General features: G+C 38.1%; 1 protein-coding gene across 1 annotated transcript; it reads right to left on the bottom strand.

Annotated features, from left to right (window-relative positions):
* Nucleotides 1-605: 605 nt before the first annotated feature.
* Ro60 (Ro60, Y RNA binding protein) lies at nt 606-25,286 on the bottom strand. The gene is made up of 9 exons (XM_041648125.1): nt 25,171-25,286; nt 17,112-17,712; nt 14,647-14,867; nt 13,483-13,629; nt 13,123-13,260; nt 11,635-11,751; nt 10,355-10,468; nt 9,959-10,105; nt 606-7,662 (listed from the first exon to the last, which is right to left on the bottom strand). The coding sequence occupies exons 2-9, from the start codon at nt 17,689-17,691 to the stop codon at nt 7,510-7,512; spliced, it is 1,617 nt and encodes a 538-aa protein (XP_041504059.1). The 5' UTR covers nt 17,692-17,712; nt 25,171-25,286; the 3' UTR covers nt 606-7,509.
* Nucleotides 25,287-25,462: the final 176 nt, after the last annotated feature.

Here is a 25,462-nt window from a genome sequence, read left to right on the forward strand (position 1 = left end):
GGTCTTTAGGATGCACTGGTAAATGGAGGCGAAGTCACCTGGAATGGAGTTCAGTATTGAGATATGCAAAGGCTACTCTTAATAATGTGTGGGTTTCTTCTGGACCCCTCAGGGTTTTCTAAGTTCCTTACTTGCCTAGCCAAGACAGTAGGGGGTTGGGGAAGACTCAGGCTTCAAACGTTGCTTTTTGAGGGTCTTGTTCTGTTGCCCAGTCTGACCTTAAATGTGTGAGATTACAGGTGAATACACCATGCAGGCTTTTGATGTCTGTAACACTGACTCTCACACTTCTCCATATCATGTGGTCCTAAAAAGGGTAATATGAACCTAAAGCAAAACCCAGTTTCAGAAAGTAAGGTGTTTGTACCGAGCTGAAAGACCCAAGTCTGACGGCTGGAACCCACATCCTGTGCTGTAACTTGCACTATCCCGTCCCCACATACACTCATACACTAATGATTAAAAATGTTTGCTCTTTGATGAAAATCAATTGTCTTGATCCTTTGATGGGACGTAGTTGGAAAAGAATCTGCAACTACATATACCTTACGCACATGCAGCTAGAGAAAAAAGGACAATATTAATTATGGAAAGTCAATTTTTTTTTTATCTTTTGAATTGTAACAGATTACTTCGGGTTTTACAAATAAGGCATATTATAACTTTAAGATTAATGCTTCTTAAACGGATAAAAAGACAGTTATTTGATATGCATAAAATTTATTTGGTACACCTATCAATTTCTACAATAAACCGGTGACAACAGTTCTTGTAGTGCCCACTCACTCCACACCCAAAATAACTTATTTAAGCATCACTCGTCTGAAAATCCAAAGTTTTAAAAAGCTGCAGAATTGGAAACTTGAGATAGCTAACATAACACCACGTGGAAAGTTCCATATCAGACCAACTGACAAGTCACAGTCAAATGCAAGTACATGAAGACAAATTTGCTTTCATATGATATATATGAGTTTCACGTAGAATATCCCATATGAAAATAATTCCAATATTTGAAAAAAGAATCCTAACATACTTGTGGTCCCAACCGTTTCAGGCAAGAAATAATCAACTTGTATGCAAAAGATTATTTTGCAAGGTTTGAAGGAAAGTCAAGGTTTGAAGGATACTCACTGTGGGTGAAAACTTATGAAATAAGTGTAAGAAATGAAGCATTCATCCATTCCTCATTAGAAAACAGCAACGCCACATTGTTATACATTATTTACACTGCAAACCTGGAAGACTTGACAGCATCAGTTAATCACACGTCCTAGGAAAGACCTGTTTGCACTCTATGCTCCTTTCCTTAAAAATAAGTTAGTTATATACCAGCTTAATACGTCTTTAAGCACCAGCATGACAGTTAAAAGCACTTGTTCAGTTTCAGAAGATATTCCTGCTTTGAAAGGCAAAGTGAACACAAAATGTGAACTCAATGAAACAAGTCACTGGCCTGACAGTTTTATTGCAAGAGTCTCAATGTTTTAATTCTATATTCATTCCTCTAGATGAGTTTGCTCAAAGGCTTGAACCAAAATATTTGCCTTTTGCCTCAAAAATTTCCCTTAAAAAGCAGTTCTTTTTGGAACTCAACATCTGTACTTCTCATTCAGTGTTAAATATACAACATGGGTCCTTGGAGGTCATGTTATGTCAGGAAGTCCAGCTTCTGGATAACTGGTTATACAAAACAAAAAACCTTAAGTAACCACAAATATACTGATGGTGCAGTCATGTTTTACCACACATCAGCACAGCCAGATTATTCTTTGCATGTCTAAATTGTTAATGTTCAATCAGGTTTAATACCTAACAGTTAAATTTCCATTCATTACATTATATTAAAAGCTCTAGAAGACCCTGTAAGTTCTACTCTTCGGAAACAATAGGACACTATTAAGGCATTACTTGATTAACAGACTCTAAAGAAACTAGTATGTCTGGAAAGGAGAGCTAGTCACATTTTAAGGCAGTCGAAAGAGTCATTTTTTCCACGTTAAGGCTCTTATATAACTATAATTTCTTTCTTGCAGACACTATTCTGGATACCTGAAAGATTCATCAATTGGCCGATTATTGAAATGAATGATATTCTAATAAAACAAATGGATAGTTTAGAAACAGAGTGTAACACTCCTGCTCTAGTTCTTTTAAATACAACTTCATACATCTTATTCCTTTGGAGAATTCTCCATTATTAAGTTTGCAATAAAAAAATGATAACTCAAATAAATTACAAAGCTATTTGGCCAACTGTGCCAAATATAGAGTCTATATTTAGAACAGTGAAACAAGAACTATTTTATTAGTATTCATTCATTCATATTAGTATTCATTCATTTTATTAGAATGAAATCTAATTCAGTCATACTGGGGTTCAAGTTTATGTTTCAAACAAAGCCTAAACAGTCACTTAGACACAAATTTCAATGCAAGGTTTTCACCGATATAATTTACCACTTACATGTGGTAAACAGGATGTTAACCCATTCAGCACTTTTAATAATCCAAACATACAGTAAAGTGAAATTAGCAGAAATAAATTTAGTTTCTTTTTTTTCAAATCCAGATTCTGCTAACTTATAAAAAGTACAGAAGTTCAAACATTTTAAAATTAAATTTCACTTGTGTTCATAAAGTTAAGATGCTTAAAGGCAGGGATAAAGTAGAAAGACAAAATTATCTCTAGGATCAGAAATAGCTTTTGTATACCTTCATTTTATTTACAAATGCTTACTGGAAACAATCACAATTCAGGAATAGGATCTTGCAGATTTTCCTTTCCATTTTCTAATATACCTTATTTTAAGGATTTAGGAAAAGTGTGCCATTTGTTATTTTACTCAGACAGTACATTTAACAACATTATTAGTCTTTTATATGAAAAAATACTTTAGAATTGACTTTAAAGTTCACAGTGATTTTATTTAAAAATGCAAATAGTTACCAAATAGAAAGATATGAATGCCAATATACATCATCATAAGGCTTTTTATACTGTAAGCTCAGTGTATGTGTGTGCATGGACACTCAGATGGACACTTTGTAGACTTGGAGTCTATAATGATGGAAAAACAGGATGTAAGCCTCACCTTCTGAAACTGTCAATTATTAGATTCCTTATATAGTACAACACTTTTCTTTTTAATGTTTATCAAGAATCACAAACAGATTCTGAGTAACTGATCTTACTGAATGGCCATAAAATTTCTGGAATACCTATAAAGGTAATCTCTCTCTTGATTTAGGGAGAGAATGTATCAGTGCAGGTATTACTTTAGTAATTTGGAAAGGTACTTTATTATTATTTTGTATTTATTTTTATTTTTTATGTGTATTGGTGTTTTGCCTGCATGTATGTCTGTGTGATGGTTTAAGATCACCCAAAATGGAGTCACAGACAGTTGTGAACTGCCACGTGGGTGCTGAAAATTAAACCCAGGTCCTCTGGAAGAGCAGTCAGTGGTCTTAACCACTGAGAACATCTGTCTAATCCTGAAATTTATGTTCTTAAATTTATATAAAATGAAAAACAACCTGCAAGAGATTTACCCTAAGCCTGAATGTGGATGACTTTCTGGTCATGCAGTTTATTACCCAATTGAATCAAACTGGAAAAAAGACAAAAATGTGAAAAGACTTGCCAAGGAGAAAAACAGACCTGAAATAATCCTTCATGAAATAAGAGATTAACAAGAATCAGGAAAACAACGTCAATTCAGAGTTAAAACTGGCTCATTTCACCGCAGCACCCATCGTCTTTTCTGATCTTTCCTTATGGCTGAATGACATTTCTCCAAGAAGACAATTTGTACCTTAACAAAACCAACCTAATCCAAGACTAGATTTTCCACTCTGAGTTACTGTTAACAGAAGCTCATCACACAGTCACCGGATCTGCAGCAGTATCTTAGTTTCCCACTTTTCCACACACATGCAACATTATAAATGCCATTGCATGCACGTGATCAGAGAATAGCTTACAGGAACTATTTCTCTCCTCTTACCATGTAGGGTCTAGGAACTGAGCACAATTTGTTAGGCTTGGTGGCAAGTGTTTTTACCCATGAAGACATCTTGCCAGTCCTGTGACAATATATTTAAGTCACACACACACACCCAACAACAACCAAAAAAAACAAAACTCCAAGAACTTACTACGATTTAGCCTTCATTTCCTGCTTAGATGGTTCTTAATAGTTATATTCTCAAGTTTATACTGCTTTGATTTTTTTCAAAATCTAGAAAAGTGAGAACAACCCATCAAACGGTGTTTTGTCAGTTGCAGACTTGTTACTCAACTAGGTTACTATAAGCAAATGCCTGTCAGTAACAGCACAGTGGTACGTTAATTTTGAGCTTTGCTTCCATTCTTTCTAGAAGTATATTTCTTCTTTCACTTTAATCAGAGAATAGTGAGATCTTAGTGTTTGTAATTAAAAATTATATTGAACTTGTATTGAAAGGCCTCCTTTCTGGTTTCAATTTTAGGTAAATATTAAGCTGCTGGTTCTTCTACGATCTAAGAATAAGATACGTTAATTTGTAGAAGAGCCAAATTTTAACACCTATGTTAAACTGTTGTCTCTAAGGACACAGCACTTGAAAAGAAACAAGAGGCTGCAAAGGGCGAAGTAAATTCTACTCGCTAGCATACTCCTCACACTCTTAAACAATTCACTACTAGTTTTTATTAAGTGCAATTCTACTAATAGAAAATGGTGAGACGAAAAGATTAGTGTTTTGTTTTACTAATAACAACTAAATCCTGTAAATATTTACACAGTATTTAGGAAATAAAGTTTATTTTTCTTAAGATTGTTTTTTAAAGCAGTATTTTTCATACTATTTACTTAAGAGTAACCCTAGTGGTAATTTGGAAAATAAAACTTGTTTACCACTTGAGTATATCCTATGCTTCATGAGGTAAATCCTTTCTATGGGGCTATATTACATAGCAACATAGGCTGTTAAGACATAATTGTGTTTGAGTTATTCCAAATTAAAAAAAAGTATGTTCACAATTTCCTAAAGCAATTATGCATATCATCAATTCCTAATGTCTGAATAAACTTTTGCATAATTCTACCGTATCTCTTATTAAAGCAATGTGCTCCCATGTAGGAAAAAGAAAAGACTAGAATGGTAACCAGAGTGGCAAAGCCTTCTTAGGCCACCTGTCTCCAAAATCATCCAGCCTTATGCTCGGGATGGTGGCATATGTCTATAACCCCAACACTTGGGAGGTGGAAGCAGGAGAACCTCTGTGAGTTTGAGACTAGCCTGATCTACATAGCTCTAGGACAGCAGAAAAAAAAGTTATTTAAGATATCTTTCCAGTCTGAATTTTTGTGATTTGAAGATAAAACAGCTTTCAGTGGGGTCTTCTTTTGTTTTCTGTTTTTCTTTCTTAATTTTTTTTTTTTTTGGAGAGGGTCTCACTACTTATACCTGTCCAAGCCTCCCGGTACTAGGAATAAGGCTTGTGCCACCACACCTGGCTCCTGTCTTCAATCTTAACCTATTTAATTAGGCCTACCTAAATACTGTAGAAGGGTCACCTCTAATCTGAATTCCCTGATGGATTAAATATTTGCTCCTAGACATACTCTGCTTGCCTAAAAGCACTATCCAAATAGCACAGAAACAAAAGAAGCATTTATATAATCATGTAACATTTAATAATAAGTTAGATCATATTAAAACTAGATCCTGGGTTTAAAGAAGTCAATAGCTCTCATGTAATTCTTAGAGTTTTTCTTAAATTCAGTTTGAATATGAAACTTTAATGTATCAAAAGTAAAGATGTGAAATTCCCCATGTGACCAGGGTTAAAGCCAGAACAACATCAGAAGCCATGGTGTTTAGAGTAGAAGGTAATACTTACTATCTTTGCTAACCACACTGTAGAACTGTTACTGGCTTGAAAGAATACCTACAGGGGGTGGGAGGCTGGCGGAGAAAGAAAGAACAGCTACATATTCAACCTCACTAATATAGGAAATCTATCGGAAGGGAACATGTTCTGATTTTTAGAGCCTAATTTTCTTAGGAAAAAGAAGAACATGTATACACAAATTTTCACAATAGCAAAGACACTTCCCTCCCAAAATAAAAAACTTTACCCTCTAAATAATAAGGTTATGTAACCTACACTTTCTAGTTTTGAGTTTTCATATAAAGTGAGAGGGCTTTATAAGCCCTCAGTAAACCTTCAATATTTAAAGAATACATAAAAAATTAAAGTTTTAGTATAAACTACCTTAGAGCCTTTCAATAGGCCACTTTCATGCTAAACCTCCCAATGAAAATGTGACTGCTCAAGAAAAGAATGTATGTTAGTATGGTAAAAAAGAAGTTTAAGTTACACAAAACATGTTTTTAGATTTCCTGCACAGACTGACTGGTTGATAGCTGCCTACTCTAAAATTGCCTTTGAACTTGAAGGATCTAACTTGCTTTATTATTTCTATACTTTCTATAATTTCTATATTTCTATCCAATAAGAAATAAGACACAAGATGAGTAGTGGACACAAATAGAAAAGACTACAGATAAAATTAATATTAGAAAAATATAAAAAGTAGTTCAAGGTATTTTAGAGGTATGGGAAGAGTTTAACAGTTGAAATTTTAATTGTTATACTACCAGGATTATGGATGGGGGGACTTAAACATGGAAACATTTTGTTTCTATAAAAAAGACAAAAATAGGAAAGTGTTAAGTATGAGACACTCAGAGGGAATCCTTAAGTGTGTCTTCACTTACGGCAGTAAATACAAGGACACAATCAAATTCCTCCACTTACACAAACTCAACAAGTCCCTTAGGGATGGCCATCATGTTCTGACCAAATGGCAACAAAGTCTAGCAAGTACAAACAAAACACCTGAAATAAAACACCCTTTTCATTGATAAGAAAGCTGTTGTTCATAAGATCTTAGAAAACTCTGGATTTTAAAACTCATTCATAATTTAGTTGTACCAAGTGTCTTAGTATTTTTTTAAACCCCTTTGTATAAAGTTTACCCTGTGAGGTTCATTTCCATCACAGTCACATGGTCTAGTGCACTTCAGAGTATTTGGACATTATAAAAACTGTCCATTTCCAATGAAAACATTTAAGAAAGCAAGCACTTCTCAAACAGTGACATGTGAGGCTACTTACACTTTTGCATCTTAGCTGCTGAAAGTACAAATGAGTGATTCACCGGAGCAAAACACGACGATTTTACAGTGTCTATTAAAAAGAAGTTCTCTATAGAGAAAGCTACAGTATCCTGAAGACTTCTCAAGAGCTACTGAGTACATGCACCTTTGGGCTCAACATGATCTTCCTTCCTTCCTTCCTTCCTTCCCTCTTTTCCTGCTCTTTGGCAAAGTCCATTTCCGTCACGCACACACCGATGACACTTCTCACTACTGCATTTAGCTCGGAGGTAGCTGTAACTTTTCCGTGAAGCCCACTACAGCAGCGAACCCCTCAGGTCATTCTGGTACTTATAGTTAAATTACATCCAATGTAAAATTTCGAATTACATCCAGAGACGAAGTATCAAAGCCGCACATATCCAACATGCCTCTATCGTCTGGGTCTGCGATGGTAAAACCATTTGATGTCATCCCACAAACAATCAATTTAGCAGGAATATCCATTTTCTGTATGGAAAGTAGAGGGAAAAGCAAATACATATATAATTATATGCAAGAAAAACAAAAAATTAAGATCTTCTTTTGTCAGGCTGGTCTAGAACTCACAACCATGGTACACCCTACCAAATTCTGAGATTGCAGTGTGCACTACCAAGTCCAGCTTACAATTTTGATATATACAATAAATCTTACCCTCCAGAACTATAGTTCTGCCCCATTCTCTCTCTGACTCTCTGCTCCGTCTCCCATCTGTTTCTCTCTCTTCTTCCTACCAATCCTTTGTGCTATGGATCAAACCAGGACCTTGATTATAATAGATAAGCTTTCTACTACTGAGCTATAATCCCAGTCTCTTGATATGTAGTTAAGATCACAATAACTAATTATTAAGAAAGAAACAATCAATGAAGGTTCATTTTTATAACAAACCTATGAAAAAAATATATTTAACGACTTGATTAACTTTCCTTGAGAGAGGATTTCACAAGCCCATGCTGATCGCAAACTTGGTATATAGCTGAGGATGACCCTTCTCTCTCTATCTTCCAAATGCTATGACTATAGGCATGTATCACCATCCCAAGTTTTATGCAGTACTAGGGATTGAGCTTTCATGTATGGTAGACAACTACTTTACCAATGGAGATACATATCCAGCCCTTACTTATATAATGTGATGAGATCTCACTATATATGTAGCACAGGCTAGTCTTGAACTCCTTATATAGCTTAGACTGGCCTCAAATCAAAGATCTTCTTGCCTCAGACTCTTTTGTTTAAAGACTTTATTTTTAATGTGTATATGTGTGATGCAGGTGGTTGCAAATGCATTAGATCTCTTAGACCTGGAGTTATTGGCAGTTATGAATCCCCCAATTAGGTGTAGAGAAATGAATTCAGATTCTTTGCAAGTGCAGTGTGTGCTCTTAGCTACTGAGTCACCTCTCTAGTCCCTTGCCTTCATCTCTTGAGTACTAGGATTACATGCTTAGTCATCACGCCCAGTTCTGATGATAAATTTGTTTTGGACACAAGGTAAAACTGTTGTACCAACTCTAAGATGTATGGACTATTATCTACTATGACATTTTATCAGCTAACTAATTTGTGCAGAATCCAGTTAGAAGAGACTTAGGACTTATACTTATGTTGTTAAATATTTATTGAAGATGTGTTACAATTGTTTATGCTGTGGAATATTTGTTTAATGATGCAAAGATGCGTTGCATTATTTTATGTTGCATTTGTTTAACTCTGTGAAGCTGTGTTACTTTGTCTGCCTAAAACACCTGATTCATCTAATGAAGAGCTGAATGGCCTGTAGCTAGGCAGAAGAGAGAAACAGGAGGGCTGGCAGGCAGAGAGAATAAATTGGAGGAGAAATCAGGAACGAGAAGATCAGGGAGCAAAAAGAGGAGAGGAAGATTCCAGGGGCCAGTCACCCAGCTACACAGCAAGCCCCAGAGTAAGAAGTAAAGAAAGGTAAATAATATATAGTAAGGTAAAAGCCCAGAGGCAAAAGATAGACAGGTTAATTTAAGAAAAGCTGGCTAGAAATAAGCCAAGCTAAGGCCAGGCATTCATAGGAAACACTATGCCTCTGTGTGATTATGGAGCAGCTGGGTGGCAGACCCCCCCAAAGAGTAAAACAACCAACAACATATCCAAAGTGCTTTTAAGTGCAAATACTATTTCTTAAGTTATGGCACTCAAAAGCAAAGCACTCATGGGAAACCAGAAGCCTACTGGTGGGGTTTGACTCAGCAGATGTCTGATGGGGTCGGCGATTTACATTTCTAACATGAACACCCAAGAAAATTATGTTGTGAGAACCAGTGTTTTTCATAGCAAGTTCTGCTTATCCTTCTAGCCATGTGAGCCACATGTTCATGCTCAATAGCCTAGTGACCAACCTCCAAAAAGGACACAATAGTAACAACATTTTTGTCAAGGAGAATGTCAATACAGATATATCAATGAAATTTAGAAGACAGACTGAAAAACGTACTGTAACTTTATGTAGTTCTTTAAACTTACAAATGATAATTTAATTTTTCAAGGAATGCAATGTATCATTAACAATATTACCTGAGGTCAGATACTTACTTGGTCATCTCAAAGCTGCTGGCAAAGGGCATTCTTACTACTATTTAGCACTGGAACTGGGTGATGTATGTGTAGTCCCTACCTTTTTACTTTAAGTACTGCTGAGCCCATCTGCCACTGGCTTTCCTACACAAATGAAGAGAACATAGTCAAAGGGAAGGAAGTACTGTCTGGTGTGCACAGGTTTGTGCTTTACCTTTCGGTACTCCCTCAGGGCAACAGCAGGAGGCACCTGTCCTGCATAGGTCTCGTTATCAGTGAAGACAATGAAGACGTCGGCAGCTGTGTTTGTCTTCTGGGCCCAGATCATTGGAAGAGAGCAATTGGTGCTACCTGCTGGGACCTATCTCAGGGAAAGAAAGACAGTAAAATAAAATTACCTCAATGTCTATCACGTCTCAAATGAATACATAGAAGCTCTAATTTTTAGAGCACCATTTTATGTAAAACCAGTATCAAGGCTTCGCCACGCCTGCATATAGATATTTTTGGCTGTGCTTGCTATGGGAAGTTAGAACAATTCCTTCCTACAGATATTATGCATACCCCAAGTAAAAAAAATACAGGTCATATAAATAAAACAGTATCTTACTTTAGTCATAGCTGTTAAAACCTGCTGCAAGGTCATGTCTGTAGTCACAGGAAATGGTACCACATCACAGGCAAAAGCAACTACTGAAGACTCTTTTTCCGTTCGTGTGACCAGCTGTAAAATGCAATGGTAACACTTTTCAGCATACTGACATAATTACAGTCTCTTAAAGGCTTATAAAACTTTATCTCTGAAAGAAACACTATGGGGCTTATTATTCCTGAACTTGAATATTTGTGTTTCAGAATACAGAGTCACAGCACTGTTGATGTCTGGTAAGATGGCTCAGTGGGCAGAGGTGCTAGCTGTCGACAATCAGAATTCAGTCACTGGAATCCACGTGGTGGAAGGACAGACTGACTCCTGTGAGTTATACTCTGAGGGTCCCTCTCCCCAGGGGCCAGTGCAATCCATACATGAAAACAAATAAAAAGTATGACTCAAAAACTCTCTGAGAAACTGGTATTTACAGCACCCTCTGAGGCGAATAAACAAACATAAGCTTCTCATTTTACTAAGTTACGAATAAAGGCACAGAAGTGAAGGGGGCTTCCTTGCCACGTGGTGATGGAAGAATGATTGAGAACTGAACTGCCTAGTACCCGACACTAGCTTGCGCTTTTAAACATGTTTTCCTCCCTTCCTCCCTCTCTTCCTTCCTCATTGCCCCCACCCTTTCTGTGTGTAGCCTTGGCAGTCTGGGAACTCGCTCCCTGGACCAGGCTGGCCTCAAACTCACAGAGATCTGCCTGCCTCTGCCAAAATCTCTGGGATTAAAGGCGTGTAGCACCTCTGCCCTGCTAAACAAATTTTTTCTAATTATCATCTACTTTTGCAAATACTAGTAACCTTTAATCTTGCTATAAAATTTGGCAGCTCAATTCTGACTGTTCCTTATACATGCATCCTCAGTATAACTGAAACGTTGTCTTTAGATATAAAATGGTAAAAATTACATAAATGGACTGACAAAATAAGTGAAAAACAACTCTTTTTTTTTGTTCTGTTTTTGTTTTATTTTATGTGCACTGGTGTTTTGTCTGAATGTCTATCTGTTGTGAGGGTGTCTGATTCCTTGGTACTGTAGTTACAGACAATGGTGAGCTGCTACATGGATGCTGGGAATTGAACTTGGATCTTTTGGAAGTGTAGCCAGTGCTCTTAAGTGCTAAGCCATCTCTCCAGCTCTGAAAAACTAATTCTTGATGATGTTTACCTTTACGGTTTTACTTTAAACACATTTTGGGGGTGGGAAAGCTAAATTGTTTTGGGAGTCTTACCATGCACATTGCTGCAGCAACAGTACTAGCAGTGAGTATACTTCCCCAAACTCTCTGGTTCATAGAGGCACTGACATCAACAGCCAGTAGGAAACGCTTCCCAGTTGGCTCAACCATCTAAAAGGCAAACAAAGTAGTCACAACAAAGGCAGATTAAGCTGGAAAAATAAATTGTATTTCTTCATCTTCCATTCAAAAGGCTCCCAGAGGAAAGGCCTGGGTTTTTGATATGTAAGTTAAGTGCCTATTATTTTTAAAACTCCACCTCTTATTAACTGGTAAAACGAAGAAAACAATGTAATCCATTTAATTTTACTTAAAGAAGCTATGGTCCTAGTTTGAAAGACTTTTCTCAATGAAGTAAATGGAAACATCTAAGATTTATTTATTTTTTTTTTTACTGTGGAAAAAGATAAATAACATTATAAACAATAATGTTTAGCCATTTTTAAGGGCATAATTGCGTGGCATTAAGTCTATATTTACAGCTTACAAGCACTGCCTCTATTTCTAGATACTCTTACTATCACAATAGAAACGTCATCCGATTAAGCAGCAACTTTAAGCTTATGCATTCACCTTGAGCAGCCTTGCACCTTCCAGGCCTTTTCTGGCTCTACAGTGTGTAGTGTGCTTCAGAAAGTGAAACACCTGGGCACCTTTTGGTTCCTTGAATAATGCTGGAATGGACACTCAATACAAATACAAGGTCAAATACCTCTTTTTGGTCTTCCGGGTCTCTGTCTCTCTGTCTCTGTCTGTCTGTCTGTCTGTCTCTCTCTCTCTTTCTCTCGACTGGGTCTCTCTATGCAGTTTTGGCTGTCCTGGGACTTGCTCCATAGACCAGGCCATTCCCCAGGTAACCTCATATTAGAAAAGAAAGAGCAAAAGTACGCTTGCACATCCTGACCATCTGTCAGGATGGAATGGGTCTACTTGTATAAGCCATCTTAATCTCAAAAGAACAGAGTAATCACGTCCTGAGTCAGAATGAGTAGCGACACTTATCAACCATTCTGAGCAATGTCCAAACTCTCTGACAAGGTAGAGATAGGCTCACATTTTTGGGCCTCCACAATCCAGAAAATTTTGAAATAAAAAATTTTTAACTTATAGTTCTCATTTGCATTTTGAAAACCTAATTATCAAGAGTGATGAGACTCAGTTCCTGATTAGCAATTGAATTTAAAAAGAAATTAAGTTGAAGGAACCCACAGAAATACAAATTCTCAAATTCAGTAAATTATCAATATGACCTTAAAATGTATTAAAATGATCTTGGGATAAATAGCTGTTATTCAGAGTAACAAGAATTTACTCATAAACTTACAACATCAGTTTTGCAGTCAGCTTCATACCAATTAAGAAAAACCCATGCATATACACTTTAAACTAGATAAACTATTAATATTATTATTATTAAAATGTGTTTTTAAAAAATATATTAATCCACGAGTATTTTTTTAAATAAACAAAATAAGCTATTACCTTAAATGTTTTATAAAAAGCAGCATCCAATGCTTGCAAAATTTCTTTATCTGGGGTCCACTTCAGTTTTCCTCTGAGCCCATGGCCTGTTCTGTAGGTTTCTAATGCAATTAAAACATGAAATGGATGTATACAAGCCTAGAAACAGGACAGACAGAAGGTAGTTGCCAACTTCAAGTTAAAATAACAAAAATAAGTCTTCAGAGTTTTATATTACTATAGGTAATAAAGACACTAAAAAAAAAGAACAAATATTAAACTTAGATTTGAGAATTAAATGCAACTTGTCATGAGAGAAGTCTTAGTTCACTTGCGAGCCAACTTCTTTAGCTAACCAAGTCATGGGCCGGCCACACATACCTTTTTGAGCAGTTTTTCATTGCACAGTTTCTCACATACTAAAGATACTTCAGAATTTCCTGGTTCAAGCACTGAATTAGCAGTCATCTTTCCCAGATTCCTAAGGAGTGCAGTAAGGGGCATTTCTTGTAACAAAGCCTTCCATACCTACAGGAGGAAAAAAGGGAACAACAGAGGGTGAATAGTATAGCTAGAAATGTAAAAAGTTAACAGGAAATGAGTCAATATAACATAGCTAAATCAACCATATTAACAATATATTCTGTCAAGTTTTTACTTGGGGTTTAAAGAATGCAAATAAAGTGATCAAAGGCTTATCAAGTAAGAACTTGAAGGTTTTGTGGAGAAAATACAGGGCTTTTTAAATTTTCAAGGTAGTCTTTTTTTTTGGTAGTATAATAATGTCGGAATCATCAACATTCAATTTTTTTTTTCCTTTTTTTGGTTTTTTGAGACAGGGTTTTTCTGTGTATCAGCTTTGGCTGTCCTGAAATTTGTTTCACAGACCAGCGGGCCTCAACCTCAGAGATCTACCTACCTCTGCCTCCAAGTGCTGGGATTAAATGTGGCCCAGCTACATTGAATATTTTTAATAGGTATTACTTTAAAGATATGTTTGGGTTCTCTCTCTGTATGAGTGTGTGTGTGTGTGTGTGTGTGTGTGTGAGAGAGAGAGAGAGAGAGAGAGAGAGAGAGAGACAGAGACAGACAAAGACAGAGAGAGAGAAAATATGAATGAATGAATGTGTGTGTGTGAGTGAAAAACCCTGATGTTGATGGTGGGAAGAGAGAGAGAGAGAGAGAGAGAGAGAGAGAGAATATGAATGAATGAATGAATGAATGTGTGTGTGTGTGTGAGAGTGAAAAGGCCTGATGTTGATGCTGGGAATCTTCCTTACTAGCTTCTAACTTTTCCTTTTGAGGCAGGGTCTCTCAGTCAAACCCAGATCTCCTTGATGTGCAGTCTGGTTGGTCTTGCTAGTTACCTTGCTCTGAGATTCCATCTGTGTTCCTACTGGCATATGGACACTGGCTGGTCCTCCTGCGTGTTCATCAAGTGCTCTAAACACTGAGTCACCTATCCCCTTCTCTTGTTCTGGAGTGTTGGGGATTGAACCCCGGGTCTGGAACCTGAGGTTTCTCTTTTCAAAGGAACTAACTCACCTCTTTAGACTTCAAGTGGTTTGTGAGCAGATGTTCCCTAACTAACTGGTGCTCTTCAATTAGATGAATGACCTCCAGCTCGTCTTTCGTACGCTTCACTTTCTCCACAGCCTCCAGATACTTGAACAGTTTTTCAGTCTCCACAGAAAGTGCCTTTTCTTTATACAGTTCGTGAACTTCTTTCCAGCCCTTTGTGATATATTTGGTCACAACAGCAAGTCCTTTAACAAGATAAGGAATTGGAAAGGGAAGGAGGATTAGTGAAAACAGAAAGAACATGATCAGCTTAACTAGAAGACAGGAGCTGACTCCCTTAAAGTGGGATGTTATGTTCTGCCACATAACACATTTAAGCAAATGAAGCGAGCTTTTTAAAAATACACCTTTACTGTCTACACATGTGGTGGTGGCGGAATCTGTCTATAGCTTAAACAAACTGTACTACAGAGGCAGTTCTGAGACACTGAAATTATAAACTTTGTAATAGTCTGTATTTCATGTCCATGACCTCATTCAGAGCATAGATATATTCCAATGATTATCATACTGATTTGTCTATGCTTCATGACCAATATTTTAAAGACTATTGTACATTCATTCCTTTTACATTTTTTTTTTTAACAGTAAAAAGAGGTTTGGAGTGAGAAAAATCTATGCCTACAGTTTGCTTCTTGTAATATCTTTTGCTGAAAACACCTTTTGTGTTTGAAAAGACTGAACTTTGGTCAGACCATGAAACTGTTTTAATACACCTTGAGATCATCTAAAGCTATGTATTTAGCCTTCTAGTATACTGTATCTGGTTTAAGTTCAACCTGCCTTCAGAAATCAATGTAACCAGCCTTACTACGCCTTGGATTTCCCATGTAATGAGTCAGCTTTTATATCCTAAGCAAATCTTCAAGTATGTACTCTTCCATGCCTCTGAACCAGAGTAATGTATTTATGTGTATGTGTGTGTGGTGGTGGTGGTAATTATATAGGTTAGAAGCAACTTAAAATAACAAGTATCTCAGAAATGTTGGAAGCAACATATGGATATAGGTTGATAAGTAACATCGGTGCTGGTTTTAAGAGCTATTTTGATGAGTGTGGTTCAGTAAAGGAACTTCTTCCCTTGTAAACTGTGTTTTCCAGCTAAGTATTCCTCATGCCTTTTCCAGACCAGTTTTCTGTGCTCTTCTACAAATACAGAGCAAATCCCTTTGTCAGGACAGGCAACAGTAACAGATTAGAGACAAGCTACAGTCAGACAACACATAAGCCACAGACCACAGAGAAGTGGAGAATTCAAATTTGGGCTCATTATTGGTCTAAAGTACTCCAATAGGGAATATCTTTTTTTTTTATTCCTTAATGCACATATCTGATAAACTGTGATCTTTCTACCTCTTAATCTCCAAATCTATAATGGGTAGAGATTAATAAACTCAGGTAAAACACAGAAACAGGTCATGGTGACCTAAAAACTATGGCCAGAGAGCCATGGTAAAAAACGTGGCCAGACAGCATCAGCTGACACACACTGGTTTAGTGCTTCCAAAAACAAAAACAAAAAACCCCACAAGAAATCCCCAAACAAACCAAAAACCAAAAACCAACCAACCAAACAACAACAAAACCTTTCCAAAAGCCTTGAGCCAGGCCTCTTGCATAGGCCTCTAATTCTAGCTTCTCAGAGGTCGAGGCAGGAGCATAGTAAGTTCAAGGCTAGCCTGGGCAATTTAGTGAGACCTTGCTTCAAAATAAAAACTTTGGAGTGTGGGAAATACAGTTCAGTGATAGAGTTACATACCTCAATTGTGTATCGCTTACATCTAATCTTGGAAGGTCAAGATGAATAAATGAGCAATAAGAATAATAAAAGGGTTGAGAATATAGTTCAGTGCTTCATGGAGTACTTGCCAACCATGTGTGAGGCTTCAGGTTCAACCCTAGCACCATGGTCAGCGCATCTGGAGGCTGGTCAGAATACAGATTTTTATATCAAGTCTTCTGACTTCTTAATATATTGACAAAACTTATTTTTCTTAAAATATTTTTATAGGCTAAATAAAACATATCTCTAAGTAAAACTGAAACAGCCTATGTGCTATTTTTGAACTCTAATTTAGATAATTTGATCAAAATTTAGTATTAACATGCAGGAATTTCTATAGTATTGTAACTTGCTATCTTACAGATTTAAGACAAAGCTGTCTTAAATGCTTCACCTAGAAGCATCTTCTAAGTTGTTTTTCCAATAAAAATAAAAATTCCTTAAACCTAAATATTAAAAACTTAAAAGTATAAAATCAGCATGTTCAAACTTTGATTTGGCAGGTCCTTTGTTTCAAACTGATTTTAAATATGTCTGGATTAATTAAACATGTTTTGTGAATAAAAGCTAATTCTAGAAAGTGAATGAAATTTTGCTACTTAACAACCACCTATGTCTCCTACCCATTAGGGAATCTTATGCTTACCTTCGCTGGAAGGTTTAAGATGTGATAGTCTTAGGAGATCTTTGTGAGACCAGCCATTCCTTTGCTTATACTTTGTAACTGCCAGAGCAATGGCCATGCCACCTTTTTCATTGTACCAGTCTGCAACGGCCTTCCGGAGTGCACGACCCCACATTCCACACTTCATGCTTTCCTTCAGATCTTTCTTAAACTGGATAAAAGTGAAGAGATGGGTTGGAATGCGGCAAACTTCGGGGACAGCTTTAAAGGCTGCCTGTTTGGTCTTTGTGTCCGAACACTGGGAACAAATGGCAAGCGCAAACAGCAAGGGCTCTTGTTTTGCAGTCCTGCCTTCCTGACTAAACGACCTGATTTCCTGTATCACTTCACCTCCTCTGCCATCTTCAATCAATCTTACTAAGGCTTCGGCATTTTCGAGACCCAGCTTCTGTTCTTTGATATAGTAGGTACCACCTTCAGAACCAAAACACAAGAAGCGGTGCAGCCGGTTCATGTCTGTGACCTGCCATATGCATTCGCCCTCCGAGTTGGCCACTTGACTCTCACTCAGTGGCTGCAACTGGTTTGCAGATGCTTCCATCTTCCTTGTCCTTTGGAAAACCTATCAAAAAGACAAAGTGCAATTACAGTTAGATGGATTCAATACATCTTATAAAGGCAAACATTAGTAAATCTCTGCTTATTGAAATGTTTTGAGCTTTTTAAAATTTCAAAACATCTTTTGAACTCAGAAAGTTTTTCTCAGTAAAACATTACTAAAAATGTCATGAAAAATTAGAAAAGGCAGAAATATAAAAAAAAAAACACTCAAAATCATGTGACCATCCAACAGTGACTTAGAGTAAGACCTTGCTTATGATTTAAAACTTTTATTATCTACTCATATTTTTATAACCTAGAGAAATCCCAATTTTTCAACAACAGCAGCAGCTAGTATAACGATCACAAATAACTAATTTTAAGATACAATATATTATGTCTAATTAATTATACAATATATAATACATTGTTATACATGAATTATACCACTTATTAATCAAGTAGGTCGGTGTGAGAGCTAAGGTCCAGATAAGGACAAAAAGGGAGCAACTATAGACATCAGCTCCCTAAAGAAAAAAAAATCATCTCCCTAAAGAACTGTGCATTTCCGGTCTCCATTCTAACATCTGCCTTCACAGGAGACCACAGGGAAGAGGAGTCCAGGGAAATAATGTCTGGCTATGTCCAATGCTTGGAGATCATCATCTAAATAACAATGATGGGAACGGCTATCTCAGTGGCTTGGAAAAGAGAAATGGCTAGCCAATCCAAGTGCAGCGGAGTGACAGAAGAGGCTGAGCCAGTGAGAACAGGAGATGCAGTAGGAAGCTTTGTTTGGAGCCTGCCCTGGAACTCACATTGTAGACCAGGCTGGCCTCGAACTCAGAGATCCGCCTGCCTCTGCCTCCTTAGTGCTGGGATTAAAGACATGCGCCACCACTGCCTGGCTCAGATCTGCTTTCTTTACAGAAGCACAATTCTGAGCTATAAAGGAAGGTAGGACAAAAACTGCAACCTAGAAGAAAACTTTCTTGCTGTTTTCAGGAGTGTGCTACTGAGGGTGGTGTTGAGTCAACCTGGAGAATGGGTGACAACAGAGAGAGGATAACTGAGCAAGCGAGACTCCTAAAATAACAGGACAGAAAAGGTTATTGAGTTTGAAATTGGTCCGGGGTGACAAAAGAGAGACACTGCCTTCTCTGAGAGCAAAAGATGTGCTAAGAAAGAGAGCTGAATGAGATGAGAAATGAAGAAAGTCCCATCTGGCGGAACATGCAGCGTTTCCCATGGTAGGTGGGGAAGCCAGGTAGCCTGGGGACCTGGGGTATCACACAACAATGGTGTGGGGATACATGTACAAGGAGACGGGAGAGTCTTACATTCTGAATGGGACAGAGGGGACAGTGATTATAATTTACACAGGAAATATCAGAGTCAAGATATCAAATTAAACCTCAAAGCTGCTTATGTTTGGCCAAGTGTAGGGTAGGGCTCATATAGTTGCAGAGAAAGTGACCACATCAGGAATTAGAGAGGGCTTCAGAGTTATAGAGGACAGGCTGAAATTCCTGGCACTTAAAGTCTCTGAATGAAATAAAATTTATGCCCTGGCGCTGAACCTTGCATGGGCAGCTGTATATGGCAGTTTTGTTGAATTTGTCCATATTGGCTTTCATGGTTTAAGTTGATGAGGATGACTGGCTAGATCTCAGATCTCATTACAGAAGGTTGTGAGCTACCATGTGGTTGCTAGGAATTGAACTCAAGACCTTTGGAAGAGCAGGCAGGGCTCTTAAGTGCTGAGCCATCTCTCCAGCCTGTTTAATGCCTCTACTACTATCTTATCCCTTAGTTTGCCAAAATCTTAAAAGGCAGGGGAACATTTCCAGCTACTTGCAAAGAGTGTAGGCCCATATTTCTTTATGGTGTGGCAGCCAGGCTCTGAAGCCAAAGGCCCACCTGAGGTGGTCACTTAAACCTGCAGACAGCCTGTCACTGCCCTCAACAATAGCCAGGATGTGCTACTCCAACTCTTTTGTTATAAATGTAGATCGCCTGGGGAGAGGTGTTTGCTGAAGCTGATGACTTAATTGCAGGTGCTAATAATCTCTTTTTGTTCCCAGAAAGAGATTATTAATGAGGTATCCATCTCGGTAGAGCGGTTGGTGGTGGTGGGGAGATTAAGAGATGTTTTGAGATAATAAATGCTGGTAGATCTTTAGGATGGAGAGAAGCCTGAGATGCCCTTCTGTGATGACCCGGTAAGCCGAGTCTGGTTATTCCTTGCCCCTCATACCAGTCCAGTTAGGGAAAATAGTTTTCTATGTCAGGGCCCATGACATAACAAAAGAGAAACCCTTATCAGTTGATCTTTACAATGCATTTATCATTACTAGACTCTTCTTGGCTTTCACAGAAATATGGTGATGCTGCTCCAGCCCATCTATCCCAGCCTATTCACATGTGTTAGAGGAGTAACAACGACATGACGTTTAACATTTTGTTATTTTACTATTTCTGTTTTCCTCTCCCAAGGTTCAAATGGAGATTTAAAGCTCTGAGCCCAAATTTCAAAACATATCTTTCTCATTCTTTTCATTCTATTATTCATCCCAAGTATATCTATCTATACTTTACTGGCTCCTAGGAGAGCAAAGACTGGATTTTACATTAAAATATTTCTTCTACATCTAGGACATTGTAGCTAATTAAGGCGCAATACATATTAATAGAAATCTAAATAGCATCAAAATTGATTTTGTGAATTATTTGCTTAATGGAAATAATGCAAAATGGATTTTCTTTTCTGTAATTCACTTCTTTTGAGAAGGCTTTAACATTTTGATGAAAAATTTACTATAATTCTTTATGATAAATCCTGACTCTATATGTATGTGTGTGTACATATACATATATATTTGTTTGGTTTTGGTTTTCCAGACAGGGTTTCTCTGTGTAGCCCTGGCTGGCCTGGAACTCACACACCAGACCTGTCTTGAACTCAAGGTCTGCCTGCCTCTGCCTCCTGATTGCTGGGATTAAAGGCGTACACCACCACTGCCTAGTTATAAATGTATTATATGTAGGAAATACAATCAAGAAGAAAGGTACAATAGTAGGAACTGGGCAAAAATGTCAAGTTAAAACAGTATTTCTCTGTTAAGTCTTCCCATGGTCTCGCCAACCAGGCTGGCCTCGTGCATGCAATCCTCTTGCTTTGGCCTCTAGTGTACTGAGATTACTGGTGTTTGTCACCAAACTTACTTCAATGACTTTAAATGAAATACAACTTATGAGAACGCATTATCTCATTCTGAAGTCTGCACTATTCTTCAACAGACTAAACCAAACCAAAACATAGTGATTACATCATGATTATGTGTTAAATGCTATAGAATCAAACCGAAAATTTAAGGGACTAGATAGATTCTCCAAAAGACCTCCTAGAATACAGGAACTGCTAATCAACAAGTCCCTCCTAATTTAATTCTTATAAAATAGTAACTGATCCTAACCAGGCAGTCTTCTATTATTATTTTCTCTTCACCTTCAAAGATCCCTGCTTTGTCAACGTACAATTAGACTACTCTATTTTATAGAATAAGGTATTGACCAATTCTAGAATTGTACTTAAAAGACAAGTAAAATTTATATATTTGTTGTACAAAATTTTATCTTTTGACACAAGAAGTAATTTACCAATGGGCTCTTCCCTTTGCTAATTATATCAAAGACAGCTTGTGCTCCTCCAATATTGCCTCAGCACAAACTGCTTAGCATTTCACATGGTTCTCTGACTATACTTTCCAGGGTACAAAGTGTAATAGTTGTATAGAGGAAATAGTTGACAGAGGAAAGACAGAAAGGCACTGGAAGGAAATCTATACAGATATGATAAAGGAAAGGAGTCCCCGACTCCTCTAAAGCTGGCTTGCAACTTCACTGCCAGAGTCAAGAGCCTCTACAGCTGACTGATACATTTCAAGATGCTATTCAAAGAGCCAAACTTTTCTTGTTGAGACCTACCTTCAACACGAGCATTCAAACAGCTGATAGTCATCCTTACGGTCAAGATAATCTTACTCATGTATAACTTTTGATTTTAAACTTACCAGTAACTCGATTCTCATTAATTAAACTGAAATATGTACCTCATCAAACATTCCACAGTTTTATTTACAAGAGGAATTTCTTTGGAAGCAATTAGCAAACTGGCTTATTTTTCATTTTAAGCTTCACTTACTTAGTCTTTAGATCTAAATTATGTCTCAGAGTAATACAAATTTAAAAGCTACAACAATTACCCATACAGTTACTATTACAAAACCCAAAAGAGTCTTTGTTAATGCCCATATTCTAACCTGTCTTTTTGAGTGTCTTTTTTTCTTTGTGTGTGAGCGAGTGTGTGTGCAAGCTTAGTGACATTGGATGTTGTGAAAGGAAAGAAAATTCCTAGAAAAAAGCTCTGTGGTGTGTGTGTGTTTGTGTGTGTAAATGCTGATGAACTGATCAAGACCCTGGATAGCCCAAACAATCCTGAGAAAAAAAGAACAATTTTGAAAGGCTTACCATTCAAGACTTCAATATATCTTACAGAACCATAGTAATAAGATAAACACGATAACTTTTTTTTAAAAAGGTACCAACTTAAAATAATAACTTAAAAAAAGAAAAAAAGTCCTAAATATGACACATAACTATGGCCTTCTAATACTAGAAAAAGATGTTAATAACATATACTGGAGAAAAGACAGCATCTTCAGCAAATAATACGGGGAAAACTAAATATTCACACACAGAAGAATGAAATCACTAAAACAGATCAAAGACCTAAGTGTGAAACCTAAATGTGAAAAAGGGTGATGATGGTTGGGGCCGTAATTAGAAGTGGGGAGGGAGGTCATCGCAGAAGGAGAGGAAGGAAGGAGAGTAAAATAACATATGGATACCTGAAAAAGTCATAAGGAATCATATTATTATCTATTTACCTAAAATTATATATAATACATGTAAGTCTGTGTATACATATATAGTTTAAATGAAATCTATCTACCTGGGCTGACAATGCTTCCGCTAAGACCCAGAGACCATCTAACAAAACCCCCAACAATAGGTATGAGAGTCCCTCTTGAGTTGATGGTCAGGGTTGTCTAAGAGATTCCCCCCAAATGACATGCTATTGCTGTTACCTATAGTTGCTTCCCAGAGCTGGAAGGTAAGTCCTTGACCAAGAGGACCCAAACTGGATCTGTCCTGAAAGCTCCCACCCTAAGGACTAGCTTTCATGATACCAGAAGTCACCATGCAAACTTGCAAGAAAGGGAAGCGACTCACAGTACTACCTAGCTACAATGCCTATCTATGAACTACAATGACCAGCATGTCTTCAGACAAGACTTACACTGTCTTCTGCAATGTAAGTCAGAGGGTCCCTCCCGGCCACATCTGAGCAGAGGTCTCTGAAGAGAACTCCTTCAGGCTGCAGAGCAGGCATCTTGGAATTGCATCTTGGCATCCTGGTGACTAGGTCACCTACAGTACTTCTTTACTTATGTATATATACGTACACATATAGAGCAGGATAAAAAATTTAAATACAGAGAATTGAATGGCAGTATATTTCAAGCTATTTATATATGTGTGTGTGTGTGTGTGTGTGTGTGTGTGTATAGTCACTAAGCACTGAAACACAGATTACTTTAAAATTGGCAACGTTATATGACATGGTGATACAATGCTTCCTGATCATTTCAAAACTCCTCTGGAATGTGCCAACTGCTAGGAGTATCTTAGTAATACTGATGAAGTGACTCATCCTGAGCCCCAAGACAGTTTCCAGATACCCATCAACAAACAGTAGCTTAGTTTCTGCTTTCTTCAACTGCCAGTGTCCCCATTCTCAAACCTTAAGGCTCAGATCAGTGGTTTAGAAGGCAGCTGGGCAGTGAGGCCAGTCAACATCTGGCTACCCCGCAATCTACTCCTATATAATCAAGTATTGTAAATCTAAGTCAACAACAAGAATAAAGGTAATTCTCCTTTGAGTAGTTCGGACCTTTTTAAACACAACAGTCTCAAGAATTTATACCAGTTGAAGTTTTATTAAATCTCTATAAATTTAGAAACATTAGCTGTTAAAAAAATGACCACACTGAGTGTTTTTACACTTGATCTTGGCTATAAAGTTAACCAGTGCTGTATTGTTCTATATGTTGTTCATTCTCTTAACTTGGAATGTAAACTAGATAGACACTAGTAAAATCTTGGTGTGATAACAATTCTGCTTCAAATTCGGATCATCCATACTACAATATATATTTTTTACCATTACTAATATAAAGACTCCTGAATTTTCTTTCAATCTACACATCTATTAAGTCAATATCTCTTAATCATCTGTTATTTGAAAATGCTAACTTTTAGCTGGGGGTGGTGGTGCACGCCTTTAATTCCAGCACTCGGGAGGCAGAGGCTGGGGAATCTCGAATCTCTGTGAGTTCGAGGCCAGCCTGGTCTACAAGAGCTAGTTCCAGGACAGGCTCCAAAGCTACAGCAAAACCCTGACTCGAAAAACCAGAATGAAAAAGCTAACTTTTTAAAATTTATTTTTATTTATTTTTACTTTGAGAAATCAAGCAAATAAGTAGTTTCTTTTAAAATGGAAGCTAAGGCTAGTTTACATTTATTAAGTTAAACTACATTACAAAAACCAGGGCCAGAAGTTCAAATAAGTATACCGCACACCAAAGTAATAAAAATAAGTGTCTCAAGCGGGATTCAATAAAAAGTACTGCGGGCTGTGTCAAGATGTCACCCGATGGTAGTATTCTGAGCAGTATTTTTTCCTCTGGAAGTCAAAAGTCTTCCTTGGAACATGCTTGGAACAGCAGAAATCCTGAGAAAATATACTCTTTAAAACCATCTTAACACTACGGCACTCTATATGAGTCTGATGAAAGAGAATTATTAATTGAAAGTAGCCATTTTTGCTTTAATTCATCAGAACCATCTCAAGTGAAAAACGCTCATTTCTCCGTAAGGCACTGCAGCCCGACATATGAGCCTCTCATTCCTTTGGACTTCTAGGGCACATCTTTTAGGATAAAAAATAAACAAATGTTTATTATTTCTCTTAGAGAAATTCGCTTTCCGTATTCCCACAAAGCTCCTTCCCAAACTCGTAACCGAGACAACGCCTCTGTACCAAAGGCGCAGGAGGAGGGGGAGAAAGTGAAAAGGGGCCTTGGCACGCCCGCCCGCCAGGAGCTCTGCAAGCAGCAGAGTTGTCCTGGGTTCCCCAAGACCCCACCCTCGGGAGCAACCGGGCCAGGCCCGAAATGTCCCGATGGGAAACCGCTCCTGCTGCCCAGGCGGTCGGGAGCACGGAGGCGACGAAGGCTTTGCCTGGCCTCTTCTGCTGGGATGCCGGTGGGACAGTGCACACCGGCCAGACTTCGAGCGCCCGGCAGGACCGCACCAAACCCGGTTCCCCATCCCACAGAGGCCTCCAGCGACCCACCTGTGCCTGGAAGTCGGTGCTCGGGACCCGCGGCGCCTAAAGGAGAAGCCCTGCGCAGCGCCGGCGGCCAGAAAGGGCGAGGGCAGCTCCAGGTCCAGGTCGGCGCGAGCCCCGCCTCTTCTCTAGGCCCGCCCCTCCCATCGCTCCGCCCCCGCTCCGGAGTGCCAAGGGTCCCGGATGTGCCTCCAGTGGACGCTCCGAGGTCCCGCCCCTTCTCCCGCCGGGCGGAGGGCGCTCTACGGATGCTGAGAGGCCGAGGCGGCGGAGGAGGAGTTTCGACGTCTCCCGGGCG

This window comes from Microtus oregoni, unplaced genomic scaffold (assembly GCF_018167655.1).
Source record: "Microtus oregoni isolate MIOR12 unplaced genomic scaffold, Mior012 000003F_ref0000135, whole genome shotgun sequence".
Lineage (NCBI taxonomy): Eukaryota > Metazoa > Chordata > Mammalia > Rodentia > Cricetidae > Microtus > Microtus oregoni.

Bases quoted from the DNA above. Each gene is read 5' to 3' on its own strand.
- Ro60 (XM_041648125.1), bottom strand. From the start codon at position 17,691: ATGGAAGCATCTGCAAACCAGTTGCAGCCACTGAGTGAGAGTCAAGTG. The intron at 13,630-14,646 runs GTGAGTTAGTTC...TTCCTCCTGTAG, and splicing joins ACCACTTGAAGTCTAAAGAG to GTATGGAAGGCTTTGTTACA. The intron at 10,469-11,634 runs GTAAGACTCCCA...TGCATTTTACAG, and splicing joins TTGCTGCAGCAATGTGCATG to CTGGTCACACGAACGGAAAA.